The sequence below is a fragment of the Eleutherodactylus coqui genome, chromosome 9 (assembly GCF_035609145.1).
Source record: "Eleutherodactylus coqui strain aEleCoq1 chromosome 9, aEleCoq1.hap1, whole genome shotgun sequence".
In the NCBI taxonomy this organism is placed as follows: domain Eukaryota; kingdom Metazoa; phylum Chordata; class Amphibia; order Anura; family Eleutherodactylidae; genus Eleutherodactylus; species Eleutherodactylus coqui.
Window position 1 is genome coordinate 142,451,970 of NC_089845.1, and position 27,299 is coordinate 142,479,268.

Genomic DNA, 27,299 nt, shown 5'->3' on the forward strand with positions numbered 1-27,299 from the left:
TCAAAACGTTGTTTATGCAAGCAATTAAAAGCCTCTATGCAAGAATGGCCCTTTTTAACAATGAATAGCTTTGGGAAAACTGTACAACTGTGTCACAGACAAGAACAGACGGGGAGCAACGTGTGGATCAACAAGGAAATAGATCATTGTAAACTCCTTTTAGCCGGCTGAGCTATTGTTCCCTAATGAAAACGGGTGGGAAACCGCTCTGGTGGCAGATTGTGGTTTTTTTTTTAATCCATCTCTTACGAGGCATTGGTAACAGGGGGGAAAACGTGCAACAAACATAGTGGACAGAGATATAGTATTTGTTGAGGATATAATACAGGCATGTCAAGCTGGAGGAGTCTTCTACCCAGCGTATAAAAACATAGTATGGATAAATCTACTTTAAATTCTGGGATATAAGAGAAGGTAAGAAAAAAAAAAAATATTATATATATATATATATATATATATATATATATATATATATATATATATATATATATATATATATATATATATATATATATATATATATATATATATATATATGATGGGTTGCTTTGAAATCGGAGGTCCTAAACCAAAACTCCAGTTTTTGGGAAAAAAAATTCTGTCCCTGGACTTAAAGCTATATCACATGCTGCTATTCTTTTGCACCGATGTCCCTCCGATCTACCAATTCGGGATCCTGTTTTCAGCTATCGCAATTTTTTGGCCTGTGCACTGCTCTGTGATTGGCCAGCATGGATAATAACAGCAGTGCTAGCCAATCAGAGAGCAGGTGGGGGATAAGGTAGTTTCAAGATTGTGTCGGCCATATATACAGCTGAAAATGGGACTTGAAAACTGGCAGCTCAGGAGGTACCAGCAGAGAACAACAGGTAACACAGGGGTATTACAAATGATATTCCCGATTTGAACTCCTCATAGCTCCCATTTAATGACACTTAGATACATACATTTGATATCAATGGAAACGAAGTCATAATGTTTTCTTGTACAATATACATCGTAGATGATCAGTGTGGCCCCCTTTGTCACTCGACACACATTGAGTATGTAGTCAAGTTCATCACTAAACATTGAAGAGTCCATGAAACCATCACTTTCCATTGGTTTGCAGACTCTCACAGAAAAACATCACCTCGTTTTGTCGTCTGGTTTCAGGGCTTGTAGCAATTGCAATAAGTAGGAACACCACCGAAAACATTAGCGCAGAATCTTGCACTTGGACAGTTGCGAGACGACCAATTCTCTGCTTGCTCTGATGAATTTCTGTGGACTCCGTGTGAAGCTTGCACGGACATGTTCCACTCTTTCCACGCTTACTATTGGAGAGACGGATGATTTCCTCTTGTAACATTTATCTTTAAAATTGGAGCACCACTAACGAATTATGCGCCCGCTGGGAGCTCCACCATACCTGGTTAGAAAATAATGTTGCAAACTAACCGACTAGTAGACGTGAAAATCAAGGATACAAAACGCTCTCCTGTCTTCATTCCCAGCCACTTTGTCGCATATTTTCCTAGCGACGACTACAGAAGAATAAAACTTCTTGGCCCTCATTTAACAAAATTGCCCAACACTAAGACTGTCCTTGTTGCCAATAGCAACCAATCACAGCACAGCTTATACTTTACCATAAGTGTTCAATGAGACCAAACAATGGAATAACATTCTTTCAAGGGACCTTTAGTCAAACAAAGATCTGTCATGGATGAAATATCTTTCCTAAGAACAAAAGAGCTTTCGTCCAACTGGCGACTGAAAATTTCATACATGGCAGACGATCGGATTCTGTTATTAGTTGGCTACAATGATTGTTCATGGTTATACTTCACCCAATAAAATATAGTTTTTGGTTGAAATAGTCCTTTTTCATTTACTTTAGTCTAAGACGCCTTTAGACTCTTCTAGGCGCTTCTCCGCTTATTTTAGGAGACTCGAGGACACCACAAGAGAGTAGGCAAGTATGAGGCGACTCAACTAGCTCAAGTTTCACGGGGCATGAAAAAGTTAATTCTAGACTGCCCTGAGGCATATTAGTGGCCCTACCTGTATTTCATAACGCGCTGGCTACGTACCAAATCAGGTGATATTACTATTAATTTCTAATTAGTAGCCAATTCATTGCACACAATCTAGGTGGTGTTGAAATGTATCATATTGCTCATTTTCTCTGAGAGCTTTGAGTGATATGAAAGTCTGTGAATGTGTACTGTCAACTGTTCTCCATGAAGGAAACTTCAGGTTAAACATTCCCCATCTACAGTGAAGAGTGAACGAGTGGGAAAGCATTGCAGACTGCCACAGGCATTTCTCACTGGATCCAGGCCAGGTTATAAAGCACAAATTGTGTGTAATTAATGGACGTACAGGTTTTATAGTTCTCTCTGGTATGCAAATCTTTTACATTTCTTTCAGAGACGACAAGTACTAAGGTATATGATTAGTGCTAGCTTAAAGAGAGAACTCTTGGGGGAACCAGTCTGTGCCTGCCAAGCTTAGGCTTTATTATACACACACATGTGGTATGCTATAGGGCTCTTCACATTCAGCTATTATTTAGTAATATGGCCATGCATATAGATGTAGAAATGTATTAGCTTTTTTGCTACATACACACCGATCAAGCAGAATATTAAAGCTACTCACAGATGGAGTACATCCCGTTAATTGTCTCGTGACAATGGGACCAGTGAAGAAGTAGGAGATATTGGGCAGCAACTAAGCAATCAGTTCTTGAAGTGTTGGAAGAAAAATGAGGAAGCGTAAGGATCTGAGCGACCTTGACAAGGGCCAAATTGTGATGGCTAGACGATTGGATCAGAGCTAGAGAGGAGTACCTGCTGGCTCCTCCCTGAAGATTCGGGGGTCCGCGGGGGTCGGGGGCGGCAGGGAGGAGCGTGAGAGAGATCCCTCTCTCTCTCCCCCGATCCCCTTTGCAACCACCCGCTCACCCCCGCGGCCACCCAAATCTTCAGGAACGAGCCAGCAGGTACTCAAAAAAGGCGATGCCCTCTCTCTCTCTCTCTCTCGAGTATATCGCCTTACCGAATATGCTCACTCATCTCTAATCAGAGCATTTCCAAGTCTTGTGAAGTGTTCCCAGTATGTAGTGTTAGCACTTACCAAAAACGGTCCAAGGAAGGACAACTGTCATCAGTTTTATGGGAGCCTAGAGCTCGCTGTTACACATGAGAAGCGAAGGTTGGCCTAACTGGTTTGATTCCACAGAAGAGCTACTGTTGCACAAACTGTTGAAAGCGTTAAGGATACCAAGCTGTGTGTCCCGACTCCTTTCCGAATACAAGGCTGCATAGCTGCAGACTGGGAGTGCCCAATACCAACTCTATTGCACCCCCGAAAATGCCTGCAACGGGCATGTGAGCATCAGAACTGGCTCATGGAGCAACAGAGGAAAGTGGCTTAGTCCTATTACTCATGTTTTATTTCACATCCCGTGGATGGTTGGGTACGTGTTCATTGCTTACCAGAGGAAGAGATGGAATCAGGCTGCTTATGGGCAAAGGGCAGGCCGATGAGCACAGTGTTATGCTCTGGTCAATGTTCTGCCGGGAAGCCTTGGATCTAGGCATTCTTGTGCATATTAATTTGACATTTATCATCTACCAAAACATTGCAGCAGACCAAGCACCTCCTTTATGACAGGTATTTCCTCATGGTATTGGCCTCTTTCAGCAGGATAATGTGCCTTGCATCATATGCAACAGAACAAAATCTGTCGGCACCACCCAAACAAATGTGTTAGCGCACAGAATGTTACACACACACACACAAAAAAAAAAAAGCATACAGCTCACAGGCCCACGCTGAACGCGTTTTGGCTACAGTAGGCTGTGGGCCTGTGAGCTGTATGCTTTTTTTTTACTCAATGAAGAATGACATTTTTTAACGGTAGCAGCTCCTCTCCACTTCCATTTTTCTGCCGTCGGCTGTTTGAGGACAGAGCTCCCGTTGAAACTCAGATCTCCCTGCAACATTGGAAGATACTGCTGGTGAGGTGAGCCCATATTTCTTTTTTGGCTTCTTCAACATCAATTCACCTTTAGATGCTGAAGTATTACCAAAATCAAATATAGAGGACACATTATTCCATGCCGCTCCTCTCACCTTCAACCCCTGATGAAGCCTCTCATTTTGGTGGTGATACACATGGGGTGCTGGTCCGTATCATCCATTATTTTGCCTATATGGGAGGGTTCCATTCAGTTTAGGCCATTACTGTGTACTTTAGCCTCAATGTTAAGATCTCTATCAGTTAGACTGCATTGATGCACTTCTTACTGATGTGTTACTTATGAAGTGTATGTGCCATTTGGTTCGGCCATTTTTACTAAATTTTAATATTGACTTTTCATCTTTGATTTGCTTTATACATCTTTTTGGAAGTAACTGTGTATGGATCATCATAGACTGGAGGATTAAGGGGAGATCGTTACTTATGGTAACCTTATTGCTTTTCTATGTTTTGTGTGTAGATGTATTTTCAATAAATACTGTGATATGTGTTTATACGACTTCTAGTCTTTAGGTTGGTGTGACCGTCTGTTTATACTTGTACTGTTCTCTCTTTGTATGGGTTTATAATACGCCCTGCCACGCAGCAAAAAATGTTCAGGAATGGTTTGAGGAACATGCAAATCCATGGAAGCCCCATCTCGAAGCTGCTAATGTATGCTGCCATATACCACAGGATACCTTCAAAGATTTCATGGAGTCAATGCTTCGGCGATATGAGAGGGGGGTACACGATATTAGCCGATGGTTTTAACCCCTTATGCCACAGAAAATTTACATCCCTGCGGAGTGGTAGTTAACTGAAAGCACCCCCCCCCCCCCACTAACAGCGGTGATTGATTATAACAGCAATCCTGGCTGTTAACCCCTTAAATGCTGCAACCAATGTACATCGCCGTATGTAAAAGGTTCACAACCAAACTGGTGTCCCGGCCTGCAATGGTCTATGATCGCTATTGTAAGCAAGAAGGCATTGCAGTACAGCAGTACTGTAATGCATTATTATAGCAATCATGGCTTTCATAGTTCAAGTCCCATACAGGGACATAAAAAAAACACACTATAAAATAAAAAAAATATTAAAAATGTAAAAAAATCCCACATATTTAGTAACATCGTATCTGTAATGACCTGTACACAATCGGCAAAAAAATGTTTAAATCCCCTCCCTAAAAAATGGAGCCAAAATGCTTATTTTGTTCATTTTGCCTCCCAAAAAAATGCAATAAAGGTGATCAAAAAGGCGAGATGTACCCCAAAATGCTACCAATAAAAACTATAGCTTGTCACGCAAAAACAAGCCCTCACAGAGCTCCGTCCATGGAAAAAAAAAAGTTATAAGACTTTGAATGCAACGATGTAAAAAAAAAAAAAAATTGTAGAATTTCCTACTGTGAAACTTGCATTGCGCCTCATGAAGACTGCGTTTTCGTGCGATGCAACACATCGGAAGGATCCATAAAGGAAACATGGGCTACAAAACCTCGCAAACCGCGGCAATATTTAGCAACTCGTGATTTTTATTCTTGCAATCCAGCAGGCTACAATACATCACTAATGTGAAGGAACCCATTGAAAAGCATGGATTCACATACATGTGATTTGTAGCAGTGTTGCATCACGAGAACATTGCGCGATTTTGTCGCCCGTGTGAAACCGGCCTTATGCTTCTTGTTTAACATTGTAAAAAAAAAGGCAGAATTGCGTTTTTACTACCTACTCAAAAAATCTAAAATAAAGGTTTTACAATACATTATATGCATCTCATACGGCCATGTTGACGGAAAAATTAAAAAATTATGGCTTTTGAAAAGTGGAGATGAAACTCCCCCAAAATTGCCGTATCCTTAATGTTTATAGTAGATGGCTGTATCTCATTTTTGCACTATATATTAAATCTGTCTCCGTAACAAATGTGACAACCGGCCCATAACAGATTTTTATTTCCACACTATGTCTGTAGGTAACTTACTTCTTATTTCACGTCTCTGACCGCTCCTGTGAAATGGTTTCTTGTGTCTTACAGCTTAACTTAAAAACTACTTTAAATCATGTCTCCAGACCTCAGACAGCTAAGGAAATCCAGATCATCTTTCACACCTCAAGACCCTGTCATATTTGAAGAAGGACACAGTGCGAAAAAAAACCCTTTGTTTCTCACCCTCCAAGCTCATGATGTAATTTCTTTTCTAGTTAATTACATAATGACCTACACTTTAGGTTTTTCCACCAAGTATTTCTCTTGGGCCTTATGCACATAGTCGCATTACAAAGGCGTTCTCCGCTGCAAGCAATGCTTCCATGGAAGAACTGGTACTTTTTGAACGAATACCCCACACTCTTCTCTGTAGGGTACAGCTCTTCACAAGTTGGCAGCACCCATTAAAATGAGAGATGCAACCCGGGTCTGGGTCCCCCTCTCTTCAGGAAACCTAGAAACTGCGTGGTCTACCCCTATGGAAGGTAGACTCTTGTCTACTATATGTATGTCGAAACACAGGATACTTTTCTACTAAAAAGTAGCTTTAGAGCCAAAAGACAATTTCCTAATTACAGGTTCTTCATCATCAATAGCCCAAATCTTAGAACCTGTCTGAGAGAAGAGAGATGGTGAGAGTAAGTAGTAAGCCATATCAACATTAAATAGGACAGAATGGAAAGTAGAGTCTGTGCCATTACATTAACAGATGATGAAGATGGCACTAAAAGGTAAGCAGTACTTTGTAGGTGAAACCTACTTTAGCGCAATGACAAATTACAGTGATTAATATCAACCATGTATAATTGGTTTGAAAGACCCATCTCACATTACATTGAGGCTGCCTGTACTAGAGCCAAAGATCTGAGTCAGCAGAAGTACGATGGAAAATAAAAATAACTAGTCATGGGATGAAGAACATCTAGAAATAAGGGCACTCAGGCACCCCTCCAATGGCACAGATACGACAGGGATATGCAAGGGTGCTGCTTCCATATAACAAGGTTATGGCTTGCTGTGCTAATAGGGGTAGACCAACTTGTAGACACGTATCTGTTGAAGATACACTCTACTTTCCACTAGGTTGCTGACGGTCTACAAAAAGTTGAAGTGGAGCCAAACGACACAATCTGCAGCGATGCAGAAACAAGGTGAAACAGTTGTACAAAACAATTTTTGCAAAACCCGTGACATAACTGCGACGAGATGGCCCTGATCATTTAGCTAGTCAGAAACATCCCCAAAACTGTGAGACAATTAAAACGGCCTATTAACCGATTTCACCATTAACATTCCAAGCGTATGGTTAATGAATGAAAAACTGGAAAATAAGGGACTACTAGACATGGCTGGTCTAAACTATATGCAACCTGTGCAGTCACACAAAGCACTGGCCACCAGCTTGGTGGAGAGCACCAGCCAGATGTAGACTTGAGCGATTTTACCCCTTAGTCCATCCGGGTAGACGACCATCTTCCTCCATGTGACAGTGTTTTCTGGGTCTACATTAATCAATCTCCTCCTGTCTCTGTTTCTCCCCTCTGATGTTCTGATGAGCCTCTGTCAGCCCATTGCCGCCCTGCACCATAATGGCTTAGTTCTGCTATTGTGTGTTCGTTATGAGCTTTGTTCTGGAGCTGTATCCATGTTAGGAGCTTGGTTCCGGTGCTGTAACCATGTACTGAGGTTCATTTGTGCTGTGTTTATGTTATGAATCTGGTTCTAGCATTGTATTTTTGGTATGCAGTCATCTTGCTGCATTCTGCATAGGGAGAATATAGTAGGCAGACTGCTTATCAGGACAATATATTTCTTCTTATGATGGGGAGTGGGGTGGAAGCAAAAAAGAAGGATTCTGCTCAGGATGCCGTCTAACCTAAGGCTGGCAGAAACCTCTGGAGCCACTCATCTTGAGGAAAACAATGACATTGGGGGTGGGGGGTAGGAGGGCGTATGAATGCCACTCTCCTCCTAGCCCCCCATTAAAAAGGTATAACAACTTTCAATTTTCGACACTCCCCCTCAAAATACAATTGGAAATATTTACCAGCAAATCTGATATCTATGGTCAACCTCAAATTTTTAATTCCAGTTGAAATTTGTTTTTTATTTTTGGAATAACCTTTTTCCCAACGCAGATATAACGGCTTAGCATAATAGATACCGCTTCAAACAGAGTGACTGTAGTGTAATGTTACCACATTAGTGCAGTGTGATCTGAAAAGAACAGGCACACATCTGACTTTTGGTGACAAGAAAGGCCACCAACCTGGCTAACATCTATACGTTCCGGTCTTCTGCTAATTTTCACTAATTTTCTCCTTTGCCAACTTAAAAGCAATTTGCTAAACAAAACCAGACAGACAACTTGAGTGAGTGATTCTACTATGGCATCACGGTGTTTTTCTAAGGAGCCTTTCTTTACAAGGCAGCAGCGTTGAAGGGAATGACAGAAAGAAGAGCTTAACATTTCATATCTGTTCAAAGAAGATCTAATGCTAGTTCGCCGATGTGCAATCAACTTGACAGATGGATGCAGTGCAACTCTGTGCCTCCCTCTGAAACCGGAGAACCTGATTTACACAATATACTGCAAAGTGAGGGAAGCCCGAATTCCAGACAGACTTAGCGCGGTCGTGCCGGAAAAAAAAAAAAAAAGCTGATCTGATAATTCTTCCCATATATTGAAATCTGATCATACTGGGAAAAAAAACGAACCCACAGGGTGGGATAAACTGAGGAACGTTAAAATAATACACTTCACTATCATAATTAAAACAACAAAAACACAATATAAAGCATTGTTTATTTGGCCAGTCCCCATAATTAAGGAATGTAAGCCCATTAAGGAGACAGATGGAACAAATGAGTCCTTTTTTTCTCTCCCTTTGCTCTGTGATTTCAAGCTGTTAAAAACTGGGCAGATCACAAGCCACAAATAAATTCATTAGATTACTGACTAGCAAATAACGATACATTTTGCATATACGGGAGCTAATTCTGCAGGTCTGAGAGTTAAACAGGTTCTGTTATAAAGAAACCCCTCTCTGAATTATGGCCAAAAGGAAATATGCCGAAGGCACATTTGTGTTGGAGACTTGGTCGGTACGCTCAGAAAAATTTTCCCGCTGAAGTGTCAAACCACAAGACGGAATCCTGAGAGATCCATTTAAAGTCAATGGGATACATTGGCCACCACTTGTATCTGTTGCATGATCGGCGGAGTATTGTGGCTGTTTTTATAAACCAAGTCCCATGGTAGATGATAACAGAGCACAGCATTTAAAGCGACCTTTCGATTTCGGGATAAAATTTCCCAGGACTGGAGGGGAGTAGATTACCTGCAGTTGTTCTTCTCGGTCGTCCCTCCAGTCTGCTGGTTTCGGGCCCTCCAAGATGGCAAAAACAATCTTAAGACTACCCAATTTCCCCCAGTGCATTGGTAGTGTTGTACAACTAATGCACTATACCTGTTCTCTGATTGGCCAGATATGTTCATGTGATCAGCACTGGCCAATCAGAGGAGTAGTGCACAGTGTGCATAGCTAGAAAATTGCTGCAGCCCACAAAACGGGTCCACAACTGGTGGCAGTCTGGAGGTGGCGTGACCCGGGGGACTGCAGGAGCCAGGAGAAGATTGGTGAGGTGAAGATCTGGTAAGAAAACCGACGCGAGAGGACTAGGCAAGTATAGAATTTTTTTTTTTTAAATCACAGAACCCCTTTAACCATGAAACTTTGTGCACATTGCCATTCAGAGACTTAAGGGGTTGTCTCGTGGCAGCAAGTGGGGTCATACACTTCTGTATGGCCATATTAATGCACTTTGTAATATACTTTGTGCATTAATTATGAGCCATACAGAAATTATTCACTTACCTGCTCCGTTGCTAGCGTCCCCGTCGCCATGGATCCGTCTAAATTCGCTGTCTTCTGGCGTTTTTAGACGCGCTTGCGCAGTTCGGTCTTCTGCCTGGTGAATGGGACCGCTCGTGCCGGAGAGCTGGTCCCGCGTCGTCATCGTAGCTCCGCCCCGTCACGTGTGCCGATTCCAGCCAATCAGGAGGCTGGAATTGGCAATGGACCGCACAGAGCCCACGGTACACCATGGGAGAAGACCCGCGGTGCATCGTGGGTGAAGATCCCGGCGGCCATCTTGGAAAAGGAAGAAAGAAGTCGTCGCAGAGCGGGGATTCGGGTAAGTAATATATATATATATATATATTTTTTTTTTAACCCATCCCTTGGGTTTGTCTCGCGCCGAACGGGGGGCCTATTGAAAAAAAAAAAACCCGTTTCGGCGCGAGACAACCCCTTTAATTACGGGTTTCCTTAAGGCTTTTGTGACTTCTGATATCAAGAACAGTGCAGTGCAAACTTTTCTTGTTTGTACACTATAAGAAATCTTGCGTCTATAGCTTAATTGTAGACCTCTAGGAAGAAAATAGCTCTGTATGGCTGTATCATGATAAATACAAACTACTGTACTTTCATAGGCCAGATTGTGTCCTTGTGGATTTGGTAGCCGTGATCACTACAAAAAACACTCTGGGCAGTAATGATAAAATAGGAAAACAGGGGCATAGCCTGGCCATGGCGGGGACAGCAGCAGGCTCTGAGAGCTCCTGACACCAGAGGCGCCGGCAGCCCATAGCGCGCCTACAATCGTCACCCGGAGACCACAATGGGCAGCAGCAAGAAGAGCAGACCCCAGTGGCGCCCTGCAACTCTCTTCCGGACCTCCACAGGCCGGGGCTTGGAGGCTTTTATCTTCAGCGGGGAGCGGAGAGAGCCCGGCAGCGGGAAGCTGCAAGATGGCGGCGGATTGGGGGAGGAACCGCGGGAACACAGTGCTTCCTCACAACAGCCAGAAGAGAATGGAGGCCCTCCCTGCTCCTCCACCGCTGCACTCACAGAAGACTGCGGCAGCGGGGAGAGCGTGGAACAGGGTCAGGAGACCGGCGGCAGCCCACCTGGCCACAGCACTAGAAACTCCACGTGGCAAGGAGCGGCCATTACAGGAGGGGGAGCGGTGCAACCCGCCGGAGCGGTGCAGTGCAGACGCGGAAGTACAATAGAGGGGACAGGGGGGACCACAGCTGCCTCTGAACCCCTTTGCCTGGCTCCTTGAGGAAGCACCCGAATACCAGGCAGAGACGCAGGCCTCCACTATCATGAGGAATCTGTCTCCACCGGCACGTCACTATATAAGATAGCGGCCCGGGTTCCCCGCTGCCCTCCACCCAAGTGGCCGTTTCTCAGCCCTTCAGCCCTGATCCTGCAGTTAAAGGGGCATCCCCCACCTCAGTTGGAGGGTCGAGGACTGAGATTAAGGGAGCACAAGCAGGTGGTGGGCACTTTGAAATAGGTCCCCAACCCCGGATGGAAGTGCAAGCCACTGAGGGCACAAGAGGACTGTCCCCAATAGCTCTCCAAGTCACAGAAGCTGGGGCTGTGAGCCCTGTCTTGGCCCTCAGCGCAGGGGCATCGGTTCACAACGCAAACATGGGTCTGGAATACAGACATGACCTGCCTTTCTCACTCGGAGGCGATCACAGCCCCACACAGGAGGCACAGGACGCAAGCAGGCCATTTCCAAACACGGTCACAACGAGGGGCAGAGGCACAAAGATGCTACAGAGGAGGAGATTACAGCGGGCAGTTCATATGTCTCCAGCACATCTCCCCCCCCCCCGGCAAGGGGGCCATGACTATACGATGATTAAATTCCATCAGCTGCGTACCCAGTTACAATCCATCCCTACTAGGGAAGATATGGAGGCATACGTCTCACGACTAGAATCAGCATACAAGGCCGAGATCTGCTACGTCCGCCAAGATGTACACCATCTGGGAGAGAGGGTATTGACGACCGAAGGCGACGTGGCTTCCCTTGCCGATAGAGTGGAGTGCCACAAAAGTACCCTAGCCACTGTATCTCACCAGCTACACTTTCTTATGGACTCCCTAGACGACATTGAGAACAGAGGTCGCAGGAACAATATCCGCATTAGGGATCTCCCTGAGGATATTAAGCCCTCTAGAATAGAGATGACTGTAAGAGAGGCCCCACCCGACACCCCATTGGAGATGGACAGATGTCACAGGGCCATTGGTCCATGGTCTAGGGAACCTGACAGACCGCACGACGTAGTGTGCAGAATCCACAAATTCCAACTGAAGGAAGCCATAATGAGAGGAGCCCATGAGCAACGAGACATACAGTATGAGGGGGCACGTCTCCAAATATTGCCGGAATTATCCAGATTCACACAGGCTAAAGGACGGGCCCTTGGACCCCTGTTGGAGGAGCTGAGACACCCGGAAGAGGTACCGGCCTTCTGCGAGATGCTTAACCTCCCGATCCCTGACACCCAAGGGTGGGCAACCCTACCCTCATTGCCTAGGAATGAGCACCCTCAACAGCCGTACAGGGGACCTAGAAGGAGGAGAAGATGCCGAGAGGGACTAGGCGGAGCGCGCTTGCCACCTGACTCTCCACGTGGCTGATCCAGACTAAAGGGACTCTGCCCATACCCATGCTTTACAGGGTTCATAGGCTGCTAGCAATCCGTTCCTGCTGATACTTAGCTAATGGTTTCCCATAAAGTTGCATAACGACCATTGTTGCTGTGCGGCGGGCTGGGGCGCCGTTCGGGGTGGTTTCTCCATCGGTGGAAAGCGCGTCCCAGATTGGGGGGGCCAGGACTGGCCTTAGATTGTCCCACGGGTAGTTACTAGTTTTTTTCTCCTCCCCCATAGTTTTTCTTTTAATTCTTTAGGGGCGCAGGCGTCTTCCCCACTTGAGGGGGTTGGGTGCACTCCAACTGTTCGGCGGTACCCGTCCCACTGAAGGGACTGCCGACACTATAATTCTGAGAGAGCTACATATTAGTGTTTGAATTCTTTCTTGTTTGTTTCCTCCCCCATTTTCTTTTCTCCCCGTTCTTTTCCCTAATTGAGACTTGGGTGACTGGAATCTTTTGGTTTCCGAACCTTATCTTTAAGTATATTCCGGAGTTCTATTTCTCTCGCCTTTTTGTGGCCTCCGCCGTGCGCTGGGGGTGACCTCTGTCGGGCCAGCGCTGCGGTCTATAACTATGGCCAAACTGAACTTCTGTTCCCTAAATGTTAGGGGCCACAATGTGGCGCAAAAAAGAAGTCAGATATTATATCAAATGCATAAACTAAAATCGCATGTCTTATTCCTACAGGAGATGCATTTCCGTACAAGGCATGTTCCAACTATGAGAGACCGGCGGAGTGTCATTAGCGATACACAGAGCGGTACGGCACAAGGTTTTGGACACAGAGCTGGATCCAGAGGGGCGGTTTGTCTTTCTGAAGGTCCGTATGTGGGGGTAAGCTCTTCACCCTTGCGGCGTGGTACCTTCCCAATCGGAGTCCTGCACAAAGGGGTAGAGCCATGTTAGGCAAGTTAGCGGATTTTGCAGAGTGGGTGGTAGTGCTATATGGCAACTTTAATTCCCCACTAGACCCTGAGCGGGATTGCTCATCGGGGCAGGCTTCAGTCTCAGCTTCACAGCTCCGCATGTTCCACAGGCCCCTTAGACAGCTCCAGTTAGTAGACAATTGGCGGGTGATTCACCCCACAGAGCGAGACTACTCTTATTTCCTTCCAGCACATCAATCCCATAGTCGCATTGATCTTATAGTCACAAGCCATCATGCTCTGGCTTGGAACCCAGAGGCATCTATTGGGTCAGCACTCTGGTCAGACCATGCATGAGTCCTTCTCTCTCGAACGGTCCCCTGTGCTCTAGAGAGACCATGGTCGTGGAGGTTGAACAACAACCTCCTGAAAGACCCACTGTGCTGTGCAGATATACGCAGCACCATGGAGAATTTCCTCGCTGACCACTCTGCTGACGCAACCTCTACACCGGTTCAATGGGAAGCACTTATATGTGTCTTAAGGGGGGGTATCATCAAACATGGGGCACGTCTGAAACAGGAAAAAGCGGTCAAACAAATGTCTCTGTTAGACAAAATAGCAAACTTGGAGAAAGTATTCCACCTGTCAAGAGACCCATCCACGCAGAATGAGCTACTGAATGCAGGGGAGGAACTGAGACACCTCCTAGACCTAAAATACCTGTGATTTAGGGATAGCGTGAAACGATATTCCTATGACCATGCTAATAAATGTGGACATTCGCTTGCGCGCTTTCTCCGTAACAACACTAGTTTCGCATATGTTCCTCACATAGTGGACGGCACAGGCCAAAAGAATCCCCGATCCTAGGGGAATCAAAGAAGCTTTTAGGGCCTACTATCATGACCTCTATAATATACAGGGCCAATTGGCTGACCCCTGCCAGTCAGAAAGCTAAAATAGACGCCTATATACAGAAAACAGCCCTCCCGGGTATCTCAAGAGAGATTAGGGAGTCCTTGGACTCTGAGTTCACAGCGGAAGAAATTTAAAAAAGCTATTAAGACATCGCCGGCCTGGAAAAGCCCCCAGGTTCTTCAAACAATTTCGGGAAATTCTCACCCCAATCCTACAAGAGGCATTTAATCAAATCTCACCCTCAGCCCCTTTTCCCCCTCAGTCACTTATGGCCCACATCACAGTACTTCCCAAACCAGGCAAGGATGCTGGAGTATGCTCCAGTTAGCGCCCTATCTCACTTCTTAATCTCGATGTTAAGTTATTTTCCAAAGTGTTAGCGGGCAGACTGGCTCCCACACTTCCATCCCATATCCATAATGATAAAGTGAGATTCATAAAAGGATGGGAGGCTAGGGATAATACCAATAAGACCCTCCTCCTGTTGAGTCAGGCCCAACGCTTGCCGCAGCCATTCTACCTCCTTTCAGTGGACGCCGAGAAGGCCTTTGATCGCGTTAGCTGGGACTTCCTGTGTGCCTTACTGGCACATCTGGGCCTGGGACCGCGATTCCTGAACTGGACTCTGGCACTGTATGTGAATCCATCAGCACAGATTCGAGTGAACGGCCTCCTGTCTGACCCGGTACCTATTAGGTACCCATGGAAACAAAGGTTCAGCCACGTTGGAACCCCGGTTTTGCTTTTCCTAGATATCGGTTGCTGGGAGCAAGTAGGAACATCCCTACCACTAAGCATACTCTTCTGATCCCACGGAAATTGGTGGGTTTGGTTGACTTTTTATTAATGCATATGGGCAAATAAAGGAACGGCAAAAGCATTGGACAATTAAGGTTCACAAATTAAAATTTCCAAGCATCATAAAAGAGTCCAGGAACTTTGGTAGGACACAAGTCGTTTCAGAAAACCATCTAGTTGGTGAGGTAGCTTCATCATCAATAAATAATCGAGGAGTTAACTAAAATAAACTCAAGATTCAGCAGGATATCAGTGGACTGTTTATTCTCCTGTTGTCAGGATTTCAGAAAAAGGAGTCCCTACCCAAACCTGTCACGCTGGACAGAATGAATGGTAACAGCTGCCGGCCGGCTATCATTGAGAACCCCAGTGGGGATGTCCTGCTGAATTAACGTCTTGTAAATGTTAAGAAACATCAAACAGGTCTTGCAGAGTTTTCTCTGTGTGGGAGATGTTGCAGAGGAGTACAGTGGTCACTGACAAACTGGCAATTTTTGTAAATGGTTGTGTACTTTATCAACAGGTGTCAAATCCAAATGCTGCTCAGTGGACTTGTGCAAACTGACATGGCGCTCAAGAAACATTACAGGTTGTTCAGGCCACGCACAGGTTGTAGATCAAATAACTTCAAGGTTGGATTGGTCGTCACAATTTTCAAGATGGTGCCCGTACTGTATGCCATACAGCTTCATTCTTTCGAGATTTTTCTTCCCAAAAACTTATGTTCAAAATAGATTCAAGTGTAACTTATAGAAGGCAAAACAGGTTCTAAATTAAAGGGCAAAGCCAATCTCAGAGTAGAACCTAGAACATAACTTATTTCAAATAAAGATAAAAGCAGAGCAAGTAGCCAAAAAGGGGGAAAGGGACTTTTTATTTGTATAGCGCCAAATTACCCAGCGCTTTCCGGTAATTATTACCCCCCAGCAAGCTGGATGAGTATTTCACCGACCTCGGAAGGATGGAAGGCTGAGTCAACCTTGAGCCGGCTACCTGAACCATTCAGGGATTGAACTTGCAACCTTCAGGTCTTGAGCGAGAGCCTAGGACTGCATACTGCTGTCTTAACACTCTGCGCCACACGAGTCCCCTAAAAGATACATATAGATATTTTCAACCTAAAAACACTACTGTTCCTACCATAAAGAGTAAGGTGTCAACTGTACGTTTTCTCAAAAAGGGATTGCAAGGACGTTCATCATGGTTGTGATGAATAAATGTGGAGGGGGAAGATATGAGTCCACAACCCACCTCATAGTCACCACACCTGATAGTAAACGGAAGGACCTATCCCTAAAAATTATTGCACGGCCCAATAAATTAGCAAATGTGCAATAAGAAGACCTTCAAAGCAAAACAAAGGACCCTCCAAAGAAGAAAAAGATAACACTAGTGAAAAGCAGGATCTAAAAAGGAACCGACCAGGCCATTCTAGCCCAATGGGGTATCACTATATCCCTGGTTCTATATATAACTCTATAAATCGGAGCAGACTGTTACCCAACCAGCCAGACTCAAACTGGCTTGGTATGCTGAAAATGTCCATAAATGTCTATTAGCATCTGGCTCTACGCATTTCTCTAATCAGATGTTAAGATTAGTCATCAGGAGCCGTGCAGAGCAAAAAGATATAATAATGTTAGGGATGCCAAGCTGCCGTGATAACCGGTAGCCTGCTAGTGTGTTCTGTTTTTATCTATATTTGAAATAAAAGTTATGGCTTAGGTTCTACTCCATGATTGACAGTTCAAAATAGACACTTATTCCAAGGATAGACAAAACACAGTAAGTTTTTGGAGTGAAATGGATGAAAAACAAAAGCTAGACTAACAGATCAATACCAAAAAAATTCCCAAAAATGGTCGGAAGAAATCAATGATCCAGAAATTGAACAGAAAATCATGGATGGCTGGACAGCAATGTGCAAAGCCATCATATATAAGGCTTTTGGTATCCCACCACATCCTAACGCTCCCAACAGACTGATGGCCTGCCCTAAATGTAACAAGGCAAAAACAAACATGTCACATAGCTTATGGAGCTGTCCCAAAGCTCAAAGATATTGGACAGAGGTAAGACTACTAATAAACAGGGTCGAAATTTTTTTTTACTACCATTGACACCCCAGGTTTTTATATTCCATGATTATGAATATTTCATACCAACAAGGGCCGATAACGGGAGCGACATAATAGAACCTACTTCCACCTACAAGTCTCTCTGTAGTCCATTGCAATGTACTAGTCCTAGTTGGCTGGATATAATTATGGAGAATTTATGACTAGACAAGAAAGTGATACTGATTGTCACGTGACTTTCTTCAATATGTGGTGAAATGTTTTTGGCTATTGTAATTTGTACTACTTATAAAACCTAATAAAAAGTAAACACATTTCCAATTTGGGTTTCAAAAAATTTTGAACCATCTCTTTACACTTGACATGAAATGGGCTTTGAAATAAGTTGATCAGAAGATACAAAGTTCCCGCGCTCCAGGGGTACAGTGTAAGACAATTTATATAGAGCGGTACCAAAAGAATGGGTTTGTCACTTACGTTTTGGAAGGGAGAATTCAATGTCCAAGAACCCCCCAGAAATCCCAGTTGTGCCTTGAAATGATCACAAATGCTGTGGAGAGAGTCCATGCTTACAACTTCTACACCCTGAACTTCATTTTATTGGATACTGAAACAGAAGTGGAAAGTGCAACGCGTTTTCGAAGGTAGTGTTCTTTATTGATCGGAAGAACAGAGGGAGAAGATGGGTATCACTGTAGGGAAGCTGAATCGTCTCTTTTGTTAGGCCATTTACCAAATGGCCTAATGAAGAAGCCAAACGCGTAGCCCAATAATGAAGTGCTACTGCAAGTGCCATACAGCCTTGAGCTTTCCTTATGGCAACGCTGATCTCCCTCGGTATTATCAAGTCTGTCAAACCCATGGACACCTTGGCAGAATGCAACACCATTAGAAGTCTGTCATCCGCAGTATAGGAAAAGAATGTACATGGGATTGCCGGCTAGGGTCACAGTTGGATTTCGCTGCAGGAACCCGCATGTGGAATCAGAGTCATTCGAGTCAGACCGGCCTGAGGAGGAGAGAACAGAACATGCCTAGACAGCGAGTTTCACCTTGGTACCTAGATGAGTTTTTCAGGGGTGCTGGTTAGGGAGTGCATTAGCACCCACCGGCTTAACTTTAGTGCAAGTATCTAAGAATATAATAGAAAACCAGTCCATTGTTATACAGTTTAAGATGTGCAGATTCTATAATATTTTCTAAAGGTGTATAATGCACACAGTCGAACACAAGATTTCACGACTAACACAAATCATGTCTGGTAATCATTGCCACTTAGGATTTAAAAATTTCCTATGTTTTTTATAAATTAAAACCGCACTTGCTGTAATTATTTCCAAATGCTGCAGGGACAACGTCATTTCTACTACAAAAATATGGGGAAAACTTCATCTAAATGTCAGGACTCTTCCACACTGTTGGCTGACTTGAAAGTGAAGCCGTAGTGCCCATCATGTCAGACTGAATAATCTTAATATACTCGGGCTGCCTCTTATCTGGAGCATCAATAAATGACAGCTTTACTACCCAATTCAAGTAACAGGGCTGCACAAAAACCGAGGATTAAATATCACTTGAAAAATTCTTTGATTCATCTCACGTTAAAGGAAAAATGTCAACTATCCTCATGAGCTGAACCAATAAAAAAAAGGGGATATTCAAAAAAAAAAATTAGTAAGAGGTCTGCAGACCATAAAGCTCAGTGTATATGTAATGAGGAAAGGGGTGGGGTGGGGTGGAGATGTGCTGCTAAACTAACTCTTCCCCCTTGGAGTGAAGCAGATCAGCCACTGCTACAAGCCGTCCTGTCGCAGACGCTAGGCTCCACTTCGCCTGGTTCAAAGACTCAGCTGGGTGAAGGCGAGTAGCAGTTATAAGTGCATGGAGCGCAGAGTGGAAGTCCTTGCACCCAGGCGACTGCAGCAGCAGGGGGCAGAAAATGGAGCACGCATTAGAAGGCTCTGTCTCCAGGGCGAGAGCTTTGTGTGGTGCACAGTGTCAAGGCAGCAGAAATGCAGTCCTAAGCTCTTGCTCACAACCTGAAGTTTGCAGGTTTAATCCCTGCTTGGTTCAGGGCCCATACAGGGCGTAAAAGGTCCAATTACTGTAAGTGAGACCAGTGTTGGGCTAAGTCAAGTAAGGCCTGAGTTTTGACTGAGGTCTTTCTGCTACTTGATGTTAAGGAGGATTGTAGTAGAGTTGTATGCAAATATTGGATGTACTATATTAGAACTCTGGGTGATGCTTTATGTAACGGTCAAGTACCAGCGCCCAGCCATGGAGCCCAATTATTTAACTATTGCTATCGTTTGGTAAACTTTATTTTTTTTAAATGTGCTTCCACCACTTCCATTTCTCACCACTTGGCCATAACGTAACAGGCAACTGCTTCGTATAGATCTACAGTATATCTTTCCACAAAGTCACAGCCTACAGTGATCCTTTGAACTTGGATACTTAACCCTCTCCAATCCAATTTGTATCCTGGTTTTCCTAGGGGGCTTACTCTTTTTCTGCCGTTATACAACGGCGCTATCTGCTGGCTAAAGCCAGTACTGCATCAGGTGACACGTTGGATAGATTCCGACAGCAGAGAGGCTGGCAATATACAGTAAGAGAACCCTGACGGACGTCTTCCAGCATTGGAGCTGAACGGCCTCAAATCATAATGTCTTTAGACGTCAGACAGTGGATTGGAAAGGGTTAAAGGTGTTACTGGGATTAGAAAAACATGGCTGATTTCTTCCAATAAAGGGAAACACTTGCCTGTAGGTAGGTAGTTTTTCAGCTCAGACTCACACTTCAATGGAGTGGGGAAGCCATAACAAACATAACCCAAGGACAGATATGGAACCATTTTTAGAGTCTTGAAGTTGCCCTCGTTTATCAAGTAAAATTTCTTCCAGACACTGCAGCTTCCTCAGGGATCGAGGGCCATCTTGTCTGACAACAAACTATGCACTTATGAAGCGATTTGGAAAAAGGGAAGTAGAGCTATGTAACTGGGCAAATCAGTCATTCAGGTCTCTATATATACTAGCCATATACTTTTCAAAGCTTCCCAAAAAGTTTAACCTTTTACAACCCTAGGTTACATTTTAATGCTTAAAAAACTTTCAACCTAAGACTATATAAAAAAGTAGTTGAAAACGGCTTATCTGTAAGAACCATAGAAGTGTGTAAAGTCATCCTACATGATGTCATGTTTTATGGCCCATTTAGACATAATGAGAATCGCTCGAAAATCGCTCAAAGTTGTCTTTTGAGCCATTCTCGTTCTGTCTAAATGCACTGACATCGTGCAGTTTTTTGTGCACGAGTTGCTGATCGCTGAATTCTAGTTTGCTAGAATTGAGCAATCAGCTGTTATAAACGGAGCAGGCTGTTATCAGCCGTCTGCGCTGATAAGATTCTCTCTGCTAGTTTCTCTCTGTGAATTCACAGCGGGGACACTGGCAGTCAGAGCGGAGAACACTACAGCTGTTTGCTTATGTAAAACAGCTGTATTGTTCCATTAGTGGCCGCGGCTGTGTCCGGCTCCAGCTGCATATTCTATAGTAGCTACTATAAAATATGCAAAGACGATCGCTTAAAAAGGTCACTCAAACTATCCTTTGAGCAAGTTTTGAGTGATTATCTTTAAGTGTAAATGGGGTCTTAGGGTACATATACACGTAGCGACGATTTTTTTTGCCTAACGAATGAGCAAATAATGTCATAATTTGCGGTTTACTCAGGCAGACAGTTTAAACAAAGAAATTTTTATTTCTTTTTTATTGTTTAACAGGATTGTTCAAGTTCACTGTACCAGTGAATGAGAATGCCTAAACAAAAAGTGTTTAACCCTTTCCAATCCACTGTCTGATGTCTAAAGACATTCTGATTGAAGGCTGTACAGCTCTGATGTCGGAAGACGTCCGGCAGGGTATTCTTACTGTAGATTACTGGCTGCTCTGTTATCGGGGGCCTGTCCAGCAGGTCACATACTGCAGTACTGGCTCTAGCCAACAGATGGCGCCATTGTATAACAGCAGAAAGAGAAAGCCCCCTAGGAAACCCTGAATCCAAAATTGGATTGCAAAGGGTTAAACCGCACGATTAGCGAACGAGCCAACAATGATTTCCATGCTTGCATGAAATAATTGATTAACGATAAACAAACAAATTATCTTCATCACTTAATTGTTGGCAGTGTTTAAAATGAATGATATTGTTCAAATGTGAATGATCCAGAGATTTTTTTGAATGATAATCCCTCCGTGTAGGAGCGCCTTCATGGAGGACTGGCAATTTGAAATCCCTATATATATATATATATATGACATTTATGTGATCGGCCGCTCATTCCATCCTGTGCAGTATATGAAATTCATCATTGCAACAAGGGATAAAGCAGCTGAATAGGATCCCCGGGTGTGTAGAATGTGGAATGTAAACAACTCATTTAACGCTTCTCAAATCAAGCACAATGGAGCAGAATCCAACTTAATGAGATGAAGGAAAAAGAAAACATTATGCAATCTAGAACACTCGCCATTCACAGAGCTTTCCACAATGTTATTTTTACTGCAAGCAACGCAGTACAGAAAGGTCCCGGAAATAAGTTACATAAATACGATGACATAATGTGAAAGAAAGTTCTTAATTCCACCTATTTCTTAAATTACCAACCACAACGGCAAGTAATAAAATGGTTATGGTTTCCAGTACAGAAAAAAAAAGCTTCATAGTACAGAATTTTGCCAAATGGCCCATTTGACACAAGAGTTGTAGAGTAAAGCCGCAACGAAAGTCATCTGAACGAACGCCATTTTGGCTTTAACATCTTGAGCGTTTACACGTAAAGATAACAGTTTGCAGTCCTCACCATTTCCCTCCTTGGCTATGTAAACATGTGTATATTGTTGTTTTGCTCTGGTGGACGTGTGTTTGTGCGAAGAATCTCTGGCCAGGAGGTTTTTAATCAGTGCGCAGAAAAAGCCATTGTTTCTGCCGCATGAGTCATCGGTGTTTACCAACCCTTCCCCTCAAGTCGTTGGAAAGACTGAACGAATGCCGTGTAAACGTAACGACAAGCGAACGAACGACTATTTTTATGCAAGCTGAAATTCAGCAATAAACGACCAGTGAACAAATTGTGTACGATGGATTCGCATTTACATGTAACGATTATCGCTCACCTTTGCTCCTTTGAACGAATTTTGAGCGATGATCGTTGCGTGTAAAAGAGCCCTTGGGCTTGGAATTGTGGAGTCATGTTTTTGAGTGCAGTTTCAGTCGAAAGAAATGAAAGGTAAACGCGTATATGGATAACATGGGATCCACCATTCTTAATTAGGTGGTAATCACGGTTCACCTCCTCCCCCTCCCTGCACAAGTCACAGATCATGCCTCAAATAGTCTTCTCAGAAGTCAATAAGCTCCTGTTCATTGTGTGCATGACACCTATATGACTCTATATGCTGCCATAAAGCAGGTCTGCACAATTGTCAGGAACAAACAATACAATTAAAAACAAACAAAACTACAATACGAAAATAAACACATTCTAAAATGAAAAAGGTCTCATTATTTGGTCTTAATTAGTAAAAAAAAAAATTTACACTGCTTTTAACCTCGATATCACCATTTGCCTAGAGTGAATTTGTTGTTACTACAATAAATGAGCCATTTATGACGGAGTCAGGCCTGGAGCCAGAAGTTTGGCTTACCGACTCCACAGGCCTGTTTGACATACATGTTAGCCCCAAAGAAACCAATGAGTTTTCCATTATACATTTCTATGGCGTGACGATAGGCCTCAGGCTCGGCCTCTGTGCCTTCAGATTTCGGTTGCTTCTTGACAGCAAAAACAGATCCATCAAAACAGACATCATTCCATTAGGAGAGGAAGCCTGACGCGAATATGAACAGGGTCACATACTTACCTTACGTGAGTATACTCTATATTACTGCATCTATGGCTACAATTGATTGGATATTTATACATGAAGTGCAGGCTTTAAATTAATTCTAAAAGTTCTACCGCATCTTTAAGTCTTTTTATTGAGCCATAAAAAAGCAAGAAAAAGGTAATTTATTTAAAACATAACAAAATCACACTAAACCAATTACAGAATGTGCAACAGAGAAAAAAAAAGTGACCCTCCAAAAAAAGCTGATGCAGCTTTTTCCCAGAGAAGGAACCCACCACACCCAAAAGGTACCCTTACTTGGTCAGAGCAGTTCCAGAGATCCATCGGGGTTCTCACACCGGTGGCTCCTCGTTCCCTGCCTGCACAGTTGCCTGTTGAGATCACCAGCAAAGACTCTGAAGACTTGTACAGGAAATAACTTTCTTGGCTATGAAGGAGCCGTCTGTGCGAAGACCCCATGAATCTTCGGAATGCCAGGTACCAAGTAAGTATAATTTTGGAGGCAGGGTAAATGCCTTGCCTCTTGGAAAAAGGTGAACTTTCATCTCTTTCCAAGAAGGTCACTTCTAGGTGCATCATTCATTCTTTGGTTAATAACATATAATGTGGTACCTGATCATGGCTGGTTTCCACAGAGTTGCCAATGCCATGGAATGTCATCTGCAGCGGCGAAAGAGTCAAGCATGTCAAGAACTCATTCCCACTCTGTCGATCACTGTAATTTACCTTTAGCGCATAAAAAGATGTAAAAAAAAAAAATGAATCAAAATTATGAAAATGCATAGAAGACAATCTAGAGAAAATAACCTAGAAAGAAAAAAAAATGAAAATGTAAGAGTCACTGTACAAATTAATGGATTCTCAAGATGCGATTCTAAGTAGGAGTTGGGTTTAGAGTTTCTGAAGGTAGAAAGTTTGCTTTTCTTTACAGATGCCACTGATTATACGTATTAGAATTTAAAATTTTACTCGCTTACAACCTAGTCCCAAAATGTAAGCGGAAAATTAGGAACACTAACGAGGGGACAAAATTTCGGCTACCATTTCATGAAGACATGGCGCTCATGATAACTCTCCAGATTCACAAAAATGAAGACCCTTCTCTAGAGCTTTGTAGATTTCTTCATGTCGAGAACCTTTACTCTCAATGGGCTCTTCTTCCGCAGAGAAAAAGAAATGGGTGTCTCTCTGCAAGAACAGCCCACCGTGGTGTTCTAACAGCTCAACGGGACATTCTTTGGGAACTCTTGCCCATGAAACGTCCAAAAAACAGAACAAAGTCAGCCCTGGAACGGGTGGAGAGCAGGCTATGCATGCATCTCGCTCTCCATGACAATAGATGGGAGTTACAGAAACTTTGGGAGGCCATGATGGCTACCAGTTTCACACATGGAAAGATCCTCTTAAAAAAAATTGCAATCCACAAAAGGAGAAAATGATGAATTTTTGTAAATCATGTGAATATTTTCTGTATTAATTTGAAATCCTAATCCTTATTTTTGGTATCTAAAGTCATATAGTGTGCCGTAGAGCTTTCGTGTTTATGGGTATTAAAGAGTTTTTCTCAAAACTAACCATTTTCTAAAAAATAATATTTTTACCGAGCCTGAAATCAGACCATCTCTTCTACTTGAAACTAAAGACAATGAACAAATAGAACATTAATACTCAGAACATGAACACTTGTGAATTATCAATGAAAACCACCACTTCCACCGGCTGCGTCCCATCAGACTTGACCCTCCTCTCTGTATTGCTTCTCTTTCATCTGTCCATGCCCAGATAACAGAGCATCATGAATATACATGTGCAGCTGTATGTACCGGGGAAGGCTGGATGCAGATAGATAAAAGGATGGAAGAGCAGGTCATATTTTGTAATGTACCCTCAAATTCCTTAGGGTTGTCCTTTCCCGCATATCTATGCTTCCCCCATAAACATTCAAGTCTCTCTCTCTGTTTGACACATCTTCAAGGACTGGTTCCTCAAGAGATCAGTGTGATCTGTATAGTACAAAGCCATGTGGTATCAGGAGTCCAACTTAAAAGGTGTCAGACACTACTGATATATCAATGATAACATTCCCTGCCGTCTTTTACTTATTTATACCCCATTAATTATAGATGTTAGCCATAATTTCAAAAAATATCGGACTGCTTATCTAGATTTCCAGAAAAATGTATGGTTGCAACATAAAACTACTTAAGGAACTACTCCAGTGGAAACATAACTTTTCACAACAGCATCCCTCACCTGATTGTCTGTACAGTTCTGAACATTGGGGGGGAATGTGTGAAGCCAAAACTGGAGTCCAACGGGAGCCCCAATCAGACACAGGTATAATTTATGACGAAAACTGGGGTAAATTATACAAGAAATCGACTCCCAACTAGCATAGATTTTCATCAATGGGCACAAATGGTCTGAGATATGCCGAAAGTATGAAGGGGAATGCGCCTGCTCATACATTAGGCGCATCCTGTGCCGGTAGGCCCCATATTAAGACTGGCCTTTGAAACGCCAGTCTTACCATGTTCCACCCATTATGTATACTAGTAGGGTACTTCCTGTCCGCTTCTGGTCAGATGCCACCATGCACAGATTTCTTCTCAGTGTCTCAAGAACAGAATGTGTCACTAAAGCCCGAGTCAGACTGCTGCTGGTAAGAAACTGACTCATGGAATTCTTTTACAGAACACATGGACATCTTCTTTTGGCCAGAGTTACCCTATAAAAGCATTAACGACGATGATTAAATCCACAAGGAACACAATCAAGCTGATTGCATGTATCGCTCTATTCTGCACAAGCAATCAGAAGGAAGTGTAATTGTTCACGATTTTCATCATCTCAAGCCTTGTCTAAACATCTGTACTTCCAATAAAAATTTTTGATGACACCAAGTTCTGCTGTTCCATAAGACATTCCTTTGGACACAATGAGTCACGTTGCGATGTGTAACACTCCATAGAGTGGCATGAATAGACATAACGGCCAAGTAAGTGCTTGCAGCATGGTCCATACGTAAAATCAGCTGCAGGTTCCCATAACATACAGCTGCATCAATGTCTAGAAGACTTTAGTCTGGGAAGAGTCGTCTTAAGACCGGATAATCTGAGGGTGGAGAAAGCAACTATCCGACTGTTCAAATGGATTTGGATAAAAATTATTGGCTTTAAAGGAGTCATTATGATGTCCGTATTGCTGACGCTTTGTCGACTCTTTGACGTCACTTTTGTTACTGTCAAATATACTGAAAAGCTTAATGGAAACCGCAACAGAAAGTGGAAAACAGAACCTAAAGAGAAGTGGTCACCAGGTTCATGGTCCCCGAACAATGGGCAACATGAGCAGAGTAGAGGCGTCTGCACTGTTCTGAAACACTGCGGTGTGTCAAACCCCCCCCCCCCCAAAACATACTTCGAAAATCCATCAAGAACAGGGCTGGGAGTCAAGAGGGCGGTGTCTCATCAGCTTCTACCCGCCCAGATTGCCTGAACAGACAGGTCTCCTGACAGGGCTCTATCCCGAGGCTACCGATGAACACTCCTGGCAGATATCCAAAGTATGTTAAACCTAGTGATTAGAGATGAGCGAACGTACTAGTTTAGGGCATTTTTGCACTCGAGCACCGCTTTTTCTGAGTAACCGACTACTCGGGTGAAAAGATTCGGGGGGCGCCGGGGGTGAGCGGGGGGTTCGGGGGGTTGCAGAGGGGAGTGGAGGGGGAGAGAGAGCTCCTCCCTGTTCCCCACTGCTACCCCCCGCTCCACCACGCCGCCCCCTGAATCTTTTCGTCCGAGTAGTCGGTTACTCGGAAAAAGCGGTGCTCAAGTGTAAAAACGCCCTAAACGAGTACGTTCGCTCATCTCTACTAGTGATCATTACAAGGAACAAGATTGTTATATACATTGAGTAAATACTGTTTATACTATTACTCAAACTAATCAGTATCCACCTAGTCTCATCACATAACGGGTTCATAACCAAAACTGTAGTGCTAAATGTTCTTTATGACAATTGAAATGGATACGGCCGAATGCCCACGGACGGATTATCGTTGTGGAAATCGCGGCCAGATATCGTTGTGGAAATCGCGGCCAGACACCCACTGCGAATTCCGCAGCAATGTCCATTCATAGACATGCAATTTTAAATGATACTCTCCTACCCACGAGTGGAAAT

General features: G+C 43.6%; 1 protein-coding gene across 4 annotated transcripts in view; it reads right to left on the reverse strand.

Annotated features, from left to right (window-relative positions):
- The window catches only part of STAU2 (staufen double-stranded RNA binding protein 2), a 271,721-nt gene that overhangs the window by 45,119 nt on the left and 199,303 nt on the right, over positions 1–27,299 (reverse strand). For 2 of the 4 annotated variants that reach the window (XM_066578583.1, XM_066578582.1), the window contains one exon: positions 23,727–23,840. The exons of the other annotated variants lie outside the window; for them this stretch is intronic. In XM_066578583.1, the coding sequence (XP_066434680.1) occupies positions 23,727–23,840 (114 nt within the window). The remainder of the gene's footprint in view (positions 1–23,726; positions 23,841–27,299) is intronic. 4 annotated transcript variants of the gene reach the window in all.